The sequence below is a fragment of the Leptonychotes weddellii genome, chromosome 13 (assembly GCF_054177405.1).
Source record: "Leptonychotes weddellii isolate Sample4059 chromosome 13, ASM5417740v2, whole genome shotgun sequence".
NCBI lineage: Eukaryota > Metazoa > Chordata > Mammalia > Carnivora > Phocidae > Leptonychotes > Leptonychotes weddellii.
In genome coordinates, this window is record NC_138381.1 from 60,692,836 (window position 1) to 60,704,326 (window position 11,491).

The following is an 11,491-nucleotide window of genomic DNA, read 5'->3' on the forward strand; positions in this document are numbered from 1 at the left end:
AATAATCAGTGAACCAGCTCCCTAGAGAGCACACTACATTCTCCAGGCTCCTTGGGGCCACCAGGGGCACCAGAACCCTGGCTGGGGCAGCCCAGGGCCCGTCACAGCCTTGTCACCTCCATGCTGCCAATACCCTCCTCACTGGGATGCTGCTATTCAAGGATGCAGCCACGAGCGCCTGGGCAGCTTCAGTTCTCTACTGTCCTCGAAGTAGAGGTCACTTCTGTTCACGACTCCCTGTCCTCTCAGTCCTCAAATCCAGCACCGCAGTCCACTTGCCACCCAGGGGCTCGGAGCTGGCACAGACAGAAAGCCCATTGGCGGACACAGGCTTCCGCACAGCCAATCAGAAGCACTGGGGGAAGCTTGTTCGGCCCACCTTTCTCCACTCTCCTCCCCACCTCCTGCCTTTAGCTCTCCACTCTCCCGACCTGATGGCCTGCCCCCCTACACACACAATGACACCCACATGCTCAGCGCTCCTCAGTGCCCCCAACATGTTGCTTTCTCTACCTGCACCCCTGCCTGCAGCCCATCTAACCCACCCCTTAGCTACCTGCCCACAGTGGACCCTCCATGCAGGGCTCCCTGCCTACCTACTTCTCACCTCACTTCTGTCTTCTCTTACCATTTACTGTCTTCTCTTACCATTTACTGTTCAAAGCACTGAAACATTTGAACCCCCCCCCCGGCATTTAGCCTCTTTCAATAAGGAATCCCACCGCCCCCCAAATCAACACACTTTACACTTCCCAGGTCTTGCCCCAGAAATTGAGCCCCCAGCCTCACCACCCACTGGACCTCTCCTCAGGCCAGGCTTGTTCAGAGTCCCGCAGATTCTCGGTCTATACCATTCCCTTGCTGGCCTTCCCCTGCACCTGGACCCTCCATCCCACTGACACGTCGTAAGTGCTGGCACTCGGAGTGTGCAGGCTCTGGGTCCCACTTAAGCCTGTGATCTGGGGAAAGTCCTTTAGCCTCAGTTTCCCCATCTATAGAATGATACAGTACAATGATACAATAATCATCTTATGTGCTACCACTGATTAAGCCCCCTTATGTGTACGGAGGGCTTCACATTCCCCCTCATTTCAAGCCCCCAAAAGTAATGTAATAATGACGAGCAGCTACCCTGTGCCAGGAAGGGGCAGGGAGGAGGGCTCTCATGCATATTGCTCGCCATCCCCATCCTGCGGTATGCAGACAGAGGCTCCCCCAAGGTAACATGTATGTGAGAGAATGTCCTGCTTCCATGCATCACACCAAGTAATGGTGACCACTCATGAGGCCAGATGTCCTTCCCAGGGAGGACATAAATTGGGTCAGTGCTACCCTAAAGCCTTCTTTCTAGAAGCCATACTCCACCTCCTGAGCCAGCAGAGCTCATGTCCTTTCCTGCCTACCCATCCTTTTAGATCCAACCCACCAGTGAGGCCCTCTTCCACCTCTTGCCTGTCTCGCCTTGCTTAAACCTAAGTGAGCACCTGCCTGTCCCCATCCTCCACCTGCCCACTCACCCTCATCCTCCAACACCCATCTGGGCGTCATCTCCTCCAGGAAGTTCTTTATGATTTCTCATGTTCCCCTAGGAGGCCCCCTTCCTCACTCCTCTGAGCTTCCCCGGTTACAGGGGAGCCACTCGCCATCCATAGTAACACTACTAAGGGGCAGAGCGGGACAGAGTCCACCCACTGCTCTAATCTTTAGTCGAGAGAGTTCTGGTGAACCAGGAGAAACCCCCGGGGGGGCGGTGCTGGAGGGGAAAACACCAGCCAAGAATGCTCCTGACCACTCAGCCTCAGATGGCCTTCCCTCCATTCACTCCCATGCTGGTGGGTTGGTTATGGAACAGCAACTTGCAAAAGTGCCAAGTGCTGGGGGGCAGAGGTGGGGGGGCAAATCACAGACACAGGTGAAACCCAGGCTTCACCTTTGGGTGCTTACAGCCTCCGAGGAGGGCAAGACTTGCACTCAAACAACCCAGGGCCACTGCAGAAGGGAAGCCCAGGAGAGGTCTCAGCCTTGAGGGGTTTGGGGAAGCTTTAGGAGGAACGAGGATGGGCACAGGGCCTCAACAGATGAATCTGATTAACATGTGAGGGATGAGCAAGGGCATTCGGCTGAGTGGGTAGAGCAGAGTGTGAGCTGGACTGGGCGGGCAGTGAGGCCAGGCCCGGTGAGGTCACAGATGCTAATCTCGGGGCACCGCACTGGGGGGGACCATTCTGCACACACACAGAAAGTGATCAGAACAGAGAGCTAGTCCCTCACTTCATGCCTCAGTCCTTCTTCCCAAGGACCCCAGCAGACACCTGGGAACACAATGCAGGGGAACACAAGATCGGACACGTTGACAAGCCCCAAAATGAACATAAAAGAACCCCACCTGTGACTTTTTGAAGGATACCACATCCAACAGCTATTCTCAGCTGATGTTCCGTGAGGCTGCTTCTCTGAGAACGGTTCCTGTCCTAGGCCTCAGAGATGCAAAAACAAACAAACAATCTTCATCAAAACAAGAGGCCCTGGCTGTCCTATCACAGCCACACAGAAGCAGGAGCGTGCATGCCACCGAGTCCGCTGGGAGCCTGAGCAGAGACACCTAACCAGCCTGACCACATGCACCTGCCCTTGGTGGTTCCCGCTGCCCTGACCCCCTCCCACTTCCGTGACCCATCCCCCATCTCCACCGTGCGAGCACAGCCAATCAGAGCTGCACTCAGGACGCGGAGGCTGGCTCATGGGTCCGCAGGGGCTCTTTGAGGCCACAAATGGGAAAGTGGCGACCTCAGCAGTGCTGTGGGCAGGCCAAGGTCACCTGGCTCGGACCTCTGGTGAGTCTACCTTACCAGGGCAAGGGGGTCCCTATTTTGTGCTCTTTCAGAACTTTACAGTCCAAAAAGATGCAGAAGTCCTATATACAACTGCGCACACACGTGCACACACAAGCCAATGAGTGAGCTGCCAACGGCTGAATTCAGAGCTTATGAGCGACCCTGAATGGGCATTTCCCTGTCTGTGGTTCCCAGCCCTGTTTGAAGCACAGAGACACACAGATTGATTGATTGAATAGAAGATATGGATATATATTATCTCATTTTGACCTCCCAGCCACCTTGCCAGGTAAGTAGGTTTAATGCCCTCTTTTAGACAAGAAAATTGCAAATCAAAAAGGCGAAGAAGCTAGCTGAAGGTCAGGCAAGCATCGGGGGTGTGGTTTGAACAGGCCATTACCCACGGAGGAGCGGCCTCCCGTCAACGGACTCCCTGGGGCTCCTCTTCACATGCTCGGACCTGAGAGCAAGATAGAGACACCAGCCCTTCGCAACCCACTCCTCCCCCGTCATTTACAGAGGTGGGAGCCACCGAGGCCCACAGAGGGACAGGGACTTGCCCATGGTGACAGAGCCCAGCAGCAGGGGCAGGATAGGTACTCAGGCCCCCTGACACCCCAGATCCACTGTGGGAACCCCACCCCCTGCAGAGTAACAGCCCGTGTGATGAACCTCCACAAGCTCATATGCTGTCCTGCCACCTAAATGATCACCGCCTGGACCTCAGCCCCTCGTCCCCAGGGCAGGCTGCGAGCCCAGCTGTCTCTTCGACCTGCACAATTTCACTGGGACCCTTTTCTAAGGGGAAATGGGTCTGGAGTGGCCTCTCATTGCAATACCCTTCAATGTGTCTGAAACGAGAAGGCCAGTCTCACCTCATCTGCAAGTTGGGGATGAGGGCCCCATACCCGTGCCTGCCACACCCACAGTGTGAGGGCCCACGAGGCCCCCACCTCCCAGAACAGCCCGCTCACCAGGCCTCCCAAAGGCCCCATCTCTGCTTTCCTCACTTTGCTCTTTTTAGCTGGCCAGGTTGGCAAGCATCATCCTGCCCACAGAAACGTTCTGTTTGGCCTTGCAGGGCATTGACTCACACAGGGCACCAGAGGGGACTCCCTCTGCAGTCTGCCCCCAGGGCATCTGACATTGGGGCTGAATCCTGGCTGCACTTGACCACTGTGCTGGCTCCTGGGCCTCCTCCCACAGCCCAGGAGGCTCCGCTCCAGGACCTGTGCTAGGCACCATCCCCTCCCCCACACAACGTCCTCAGCTCCTCATCCCCAGGCCCACTGTGGAGAGTGGGACAGTCACAGGAAAGGTAAGAAGGAAGGTCTAGCAATCAAAGAGGTTACTCTGCCATCGGTCCTGAGGTACAGCTGTTTGAGCTTCCAGACAAAAATGAGCACCCTCGGGGCGCCTGGGTGGCTCAGTGGTTAGGTGTCCGACTCTTGGTTTCAGCTCAGGTCATGATTTCGTGGTTGTGGAATCAAGCCCCGTGTCAGGTTCTGCACTCAATGGGGAGTCTGCTTCAGATTCTTTCTCCCTCTCCCTCTGCCCCTCCCTGCTCGTGCATACACACACACGCTCTCTCTTAAATAAATAAATAAAACCTTTCAAAAAAAAATGAGCATCCTCTCACAACCAAGCAGAAAGCAAGTGGATACCAGGCCCAATGTTCCCTGCCAGCAGCAAATGTTCTAGAGAATGGCAACCAAGAAAATCATCAGGCAGGCCAATAGAAGAAAAACTAACACCTAACTGTACGTTCTTTTTTTTTAAATAAACTCCAAAATTCATCCTCAGAATAAATTCATGCAAAGTGATAAAAGGAACATTTAAACTTCTCATTAAGAACAAAACTGCATTCGAAAGGATGCTCCAACTAAAATAAAAATTGGAAATTAACACCAATCTAAAACCAGAAAACATACTCTATGCACAATTTACTTGTCAGTTTCTGTAAAGCATTCTCAAGATGGAGCACAGCAACAGCTCCCAGTAAAATAAATCTCAAATGTTTGTAATTACAAACACCCTGAGACTTCAGATGGTGTTTTCAGGAGAATCTGCACGATTAAACCTGACTCCAGGGTTGAGGCTTGGAGTCCACAACTTCGAAGATGTCTGCCCTACACCAGGGCCTCATGAAGCCGTTAGTGTGACCAGTCAGCAAAATTAATTACAAGGCTTATTACAGATCAGAGATAGTTAATTTCTAAAAGGAGCTCTTTCTAATGAATTTATGCTAAGTGAATTTAACGGCGTCTGTATCTTCTAGGTGTACAGAGTCAAAGAATCCTAGTTTTTCCCTAGAGTCTCAAACTATAACAGAAACAAAAGGTAAACAGCAAGTTTCACTCGTGCAAAATCCCCAACGAATGCAAGTTTTTCAAGCATCAGGAATTGCAGGCAGAGGCTTAACCAGTTTGCAAGACTGCAACCTTAGCGACAGCTGCTGAGGAAGGGCTCTCAAGCGAGCATGCCTGCCTACCCCGGTGCCATTCGAGACCACAGACGCCTGGGAGTGCATCCTCAAGCCTGGTCCTTGCTTAAACCCAGGCGGCCACTTACACGGACTCTCCCGATCTGCCGCAGCTTGCTCAAAGGGCAAAGAGAAGTTGGTTTGGTCATGCACTGAGCACAGCTGCCCCCACGGGTGGCCCCAGCACGAGGACCTTGTGGACAAAGCTGCAATTCTGCCAGGGCCCCAAGCCGACTCTGGGGAAGGAAGGGTAGGTGGGTGGATTAAACAGGCACCTCCTCTTCCCGCCCCTTACTTCCAGAAATCTCTGGATTATATTTTGTTTCCTTTTTGCTGGGGTTAATCAGGCGGACGGGTCTCTAGCCACAGCCCTCTCTCCGAAACGCCCCGCGCCAGAAGTGAGTCCGGAGAGTACACGCTGGCGGGGTACCGGGGCTCCCCGCGCTCCCCGCGCCGCGAGGGAGTGACATCAGAGGCTCGCGTGCACTGATCATGCAGCAAGCCGGGCGGGCGTGCGCGGGGAGCCCGGCCTCTGGGCGGAAGCCGGGCGGCACTAACCCTTCTCAAAGTTATTCAGGCAGCCGGAGCTGCAGAAGGAGCGCACGGAGGCCGACTCCCAGCAGCCGCGTCCCTTCATCCCCGCGGCGGGGTGGCCTCCGAGCGGCCGGGCGCTACATAGCGCCGGGCCCAGGGTCTCCCAAGGACGCGCGCACAGCTCGGCGGGCCTCCCGGCGGAGGCGGCGGTGCTAGCCGTCCCGGCGCCGCGTTACCACAATGCACCGCTGCTGCCCGCCTGCCGCCCGGTGCACGAGCCCGTTAACTCCGTCAGCGCCGCGGGAGCCTAGCGGAGCGCGAGCTGCGGCCGCCCCCTCTCTTCTCCCGGGAGCGCTGCCCTCGCCCGCACGCCACCTGCTCGCCCGTGCGACCTTCAGGGCACCCAGGTCGGACCCAGGTGTCGGGCGGGCTCCCTAGTTAAACGTCCCCTGTTAATGAGAAAATGCGAGCGAAGGTGTCGCCCCCTGAGATAGCGGGATTGGCGTTGCTTTATTTCAAAGGGAAAGATGCCCTTGAGAGCTAAGGGGCACGTGGGAAATGGAGATGGCCCAGGGCCTGACAGTGCTTCCAGGAAATCGGGGTCACCTCTGAGACCTGGTCACCCTCCGATTCCCCTGTGGCGCCTGGTGTGCCTGGTGCACCTGTGTCTGACCACCTGCAGACACCATCCACCGTTCTGGAGGAAGGCAACAGGCGGGGCCCCCAGGAATCCAGCTACCACTGCTACCACCGGGCTGCAGGCACCTGGGGACAAAGGTCTGTCTCTGCCCAGACCTCTCTGAACACAGTTCACCCGTCCAGCTGTCTGCAGGAGTTCTCCACGGGGTGTGTGATAGGCATCACAAACCCAACTGTCCAAATCTGAGCTCCCAATGGCCCCCTAGACCTGTGTCCTTAGCCCTTCCCCAGTCCTCCCTACCTCAGCTAGGGGCAGCGCCAACCTCCCAGTTGCTCAGGACAGAAATCTGGAAGTCATCCCTTACTCCTAGGTCTCTTAGACCCACCTCCGGTTGGTCAGCACACCGGGACAAGTTCTACTCCTAGAATACAGCCAGGATCCCATCCCTGCTCACCACCCTCGCGGCTGCCACCCAGGCCAGACACAGCATCATCTTCCCTGTGGACCCTCCTAGAGCCTCCCAGCAGGTCCCCGGCTTCCACTCATGCCCCCCATGGCCTACACTCAGTACAGCAGCCAAGAGATCCTGTTCCAATGTATCTCAGACTCTGTCACACGTCCACTCAGTGGTCTCTAAGTCCCCACCAGCATACCCATCCTGTTCCCCTCCATCCCTGGGCTCCAGCCACACTGACAACTTGGCATACACACACAGCTGCTGAAAGGCAGTCCAAACCCAGGCTGGGCCTCTTCTTGGCCCCGGCCCCCACCTTACTCTGCCCTGTTTAGGTCTTGTTTTCCCCACTGGCCGACAAACTCTGGGCCCTGGGACTAGGCTTTAGCCCCAGCTCCACCCCTGACAAAGCCCTCTCCAACACCGCCTCTTCACAGGAGTTCAGTCAAGACAATCTATCAAATGTAATCTATTGAAACTGAATCAAGTTTCACCAATTTAAAGGTTTTCAAATATACAATGAAGCTCCTGTTATAATAAACTCAGGCAAGGTGGTGCTGGGTCAATAATTCCCTCTAGGCCTTTGAAGCAACTGAGTATTTCTTCCACCTAGAGAATTAATCTAGAGCAATTGCGTTAGATTTGCTGGCCCAGGGGATATAAGGCCTTTAGCCACTCTGGGCCTTGATTTTTTGGCTACAAAATGAAGAGCCTAATAATAATGCAAACGGCTACCAGTGGTGGAATGCTGACTGAATGCCAAGTGCTGGGCTTCAAGCTTTACCTACATTTCTTGCACTGCCTCATTTGATCCCCACTGAATAGCCTCTGGTAGGTTCCACCAACATCCTTTTTTACAGATGAGCAAATTAAGGCTCTGAGGTAAAGGGACTTGCCTAGGGTCACCAGGCTTGGACCCAGCCTCTTCTGGCTGACCTCGGACACACTCTCAACCATGTCCTGTGGGCTTCCTTATGCAGAATACTGCTCCCCAGGCTCCCAGAGGCCTCATAAGGAAAAGTGGGGTGAGACCATAACAGTGTCCTGAGTGCTTTGGGAAATGTTCATAAACACACAGATAATTTTTAAAGGATCTGCATGTGGAAGAATAATCCAACCCAGGATATTGAACCAGATACTCTGTGTATCACAGACTCTGGAAGCTGGAAGCATCTTTTGAATGCAGAGCTGTGCCCTCCATCTCAGAGCTGAGGAATGGAGGGCAGAGCGGCTGAGTACCTCATGCCTCTCCTCACAGTGAGTGGTTGCTGGGCTCACCGCCCCTGCTTCCTTTGTCCACTTCCCCTCACTTACAGCTGCATCTGGCTGCCGGCTGCATAGCAGAGGAGATAGGGAACAATACACAGCCAGGGAGGAAACGAAAATAGGAAAGAGAAGTAGGAAGGGAGGATCATGCGGTCCTACTAAGGTAAACACACACGTTTTCTCCTTTCTCCATAACTGTTTTATGCTATAAGTCACATCAAACAACTATCAGACTCTGCTCATGTGAAATACTTTAGAAATCTGCCACCTAGCTTCACAGACAGCTGGAAGAGTGCCGATTTGTCCTTAAAGGAGAAGATACATTAGCTGAAATGTCTTAGGTGAGCCAGCAGCGAGAACGCCAAGAGATAGAGTGTAAGATGACCGACAGGTAATTCCAACAGCTCTGCTGGCTACCTGAGGCCTGTCAAAGTTTCCCTCCTGTCCATGTGTGTGAGCGTGAGGCTGAACCCCAGCCCGCTCCTGTCCCCCATCTGTGTTCATTCATTGAGGGCAGCTCCTGAAGAGCTCCAGGTGCACAGCCGCCAACACCCTACACATGACATCCTAAAATCAAGTGCACTAACTCTGTGACCTTCCTGAGATCCACGCACCACAAATACCCTGCAGTGACAACCCTGGAGGCAATTGCAACCCTCCCTCTAGGCTGTAGCTGACCCCTCATCAAGTTGCTTTGGTCACTTCCGAGTTTTTGGTTTCCCCTCAAGTCTATGGTGACATTTCCCTTGTCATATCCCCCCTGGGCTGCTGCTGCTGCAACAGCCTCCCTAGAGGCTGGCCTCCCCACTTACACTCGCAACCAGAACATTGTTATTCAGGCTCTGTTTCCGGTATGTTCCCTCCTTTGCTCAGTAATATGGTACACACATCCACTCAACTAAAATTCACACAGGCATGCGTGCGTGGGGTAGGTGGGTGTATTTGTTGCCCACCCTAGTCCTGGAGGCAACAGAGAAACAGGTCCCTGGAAACTGGTATGAGGCCTCAGGCGGGTGGGGGAGCATGGGGTAGCTCAGAACCACAAACACACATCCACACCCTCCAGCCTAGAATGGTGAATCCCCTGGGATTCATCACAAGGGAACAATGGGAAAGGGGCACAAAGCTCCAATGCCATTTGTTGCAAAAAACCAGAAGCAACCCAAGATCCTAACAGCAGGCCAATGTTTATTTCATCAACTTCACAGAATATCATGGAGCCATTCAGACTTACGTGTGTGATGACTCTGCAGAAATAAGAAACTGTGCTTAAAAAGAAAATGCTAAAAAAAAAAAAAAAAGAAAATGCTGAGGAAAAAGGCAAATCATGCAGTATATTTATAATTGTGTGAAAACTATCCATACCCGGAAATGTTAAAATACTAGACTCACAGGTGAATTTCTTCCAGTCTGGGCTTCCAGAATGCCCCAGGCTTCTTTCTTTCCCAGGACCTAACTTGCCCTCAGGTGGGGGTTCCTATTTACTTGTCTATCTCCCACAACAGACGGCAAACTCCTTGACGGCGGAGATTGTGGTCTTTTCTTACTGTTCCCAGCCTCTCGGGTGGCCCAGCACATGGTAGGCAGACATTGAATAAATGAGCACAGGAATAAACAGATAAATTAATTCATTGATAAATCAATCAATGAAAACCACTTTATCGGGAGCCCTATTTGGCTCAACCTACAAAACCCCCACCACCTTATTACCCTTCCGTGTTGTCTGGAGAATCAAGCTCCCCAAAGGTCTGCGTAACATACAAGTTCCTTGCGGAGACTTCTTAAGAATGAAGCCCTTTAAAACAGCAGTGTTCTAAGAATAGCCACGCAGAGATGCTGACTGCTATCATCATTAATAAATGAGTCTGCACCAGAGCCAAAGAATTAATTTGAGAGCAATTTATGATAATATGTTGCTAGGCAATTAAAATAAACTTCCGAGGGGGAAAAAACTTTCAATTTATTGTTGATTATTTCAGATCAGAAAGATGGAATAGGGGAGTTTGAAAAACGGCAAACACGAGACAGATTTCACTGGGGACGGTGCCTGGCCTGGCTCCGCCTGCACGTGCCTCCTGCTAATAGTAGCAGCCCCAGAGGCCACCTCCCTAGCTGTTCTAGAGCGAGCCAGGGGCTGCACTGTATCCCCGCACATGTGTTTGGAAGGAATGGCCTGCCTGAGCACCAGGTCGCCTGGAGGACCCCGAGGAGAGCGGGGGTCAGGTCCCACCAGGCAGCTCTGAGGATACTGGCCTCTTCTCAGCCCTTTCTGTTCCCAGAAGTGGCTGGCCCAGCTGGCCCATTCAATCGCTTATACCAGTTATTGACCAAAAGGCCTTTGCTTGTTGAGGGGGTCTAAATATCACTTTGACCAACAAATCCCTCAAGACTATCAAAGAGCTGGGATTCCCAAGGGATTACTACCCATTTGTCTGGTCTTCAACTGTTCCTTTTTTAAAAAATTCATTTTAAAGAAAGCAACAACAGAAATAATTGAAAATACAGATCTACTGCCAAATGTTCCTCCTTCTTTCTTGGCCATTAAAAAAGTACAAATTAAAGCAGCCTTGAGGCAGGTATCCTCTAAGTATATTAAAATGGCCCCAAAGTATATTTAATTATTAACACCAAATGCAAGTGAGATGACAGTGAAGCTGGCATGCTCATTCTTTGTTGGTGGCGCAGAATATTGGTACACTCATTCCAGAAAGAGATATTATAGCTCATCGAGGCGCTGTGATGATGTTGCTTCCCTTAACTCAGTAATCTGACTCCTGGGAATTTTCCCTCAGGAAATAATTCAAGAGAAGCAAAGAGCGTTCAGTACAAGGACACTCATTGCATCATTATCTGTAATAGCATAAAGGTGGAACTCAAATGCACAAAAATCAGTGGATAATTCAAAACATGAGAGTGTATCAGCTTGGTGGAATATTACACAGCCATTAAAATGACCATTATAAGGGCTCCTGGGTGGCTCAGATGGTTAAGTGTCTGCCTTCGGCTCAGGTCATGATCCCAGGGTCCTGGGATCGAGCCCCACATTGGGCTCCTGGCTCAGCGAGGAGCCTGCTTCTCCCTCTCCCTCTGCCTCTCTCCCTGCTCATGTTTTCTCTCTCTCTCTCTCTGTATCTCTGTGTCTCAAATGAATAAATAAAATCTTTTTTTTTTAAAGATTTTATTTATTCATTTGAGAGAGAGAAAGAGCACAAGAAGGGGGACCGGGAGAGGGAGAAGCAGACTCCCTGCTGAGCAGGTAGCCCGATGCGGGACTCGATCCC

At 52.4% G+C, this 11,491-nt stretch overlaps 1 protein-coding gene across 5 annotated transcripts in view; it reads right to left on the reverse strand.

Moving 5' to 3' along the window:
- The window catches only part of OSBP2 (oxysterol binding protein 2), a 134,200-nt gene that overhangs the window by 62,929 nt on the left and 59,780 nt on the right, over positions 1 to 11,491 (reverse strand). The window contains exon 1 of one of the 5 annotated variants that reach the window (XM_081801801.1): positions 5,875 to 6,050. The exons of 2 other annotated variants lie outside the window; for them this stretch is intronic. In XM_081801801.1, the coding sequence (XP_081657927.1) occupies positions 5,875 to 5,953 (79 nt within the window). In that variant the 5' untranslated portion in view covers positions 5,954 to 6,050. Of the gene's footprint in view, positions 1 to 2,386; positions 2,470 to 5,405; positions 5,558 to 5,874; positions 6,051 to 11,491 lie in introns of those variants that run through there. 2 more of the 5 variants (XM_081801802.1, XM_081801803.1) reach the window with 2 other exon arrangements.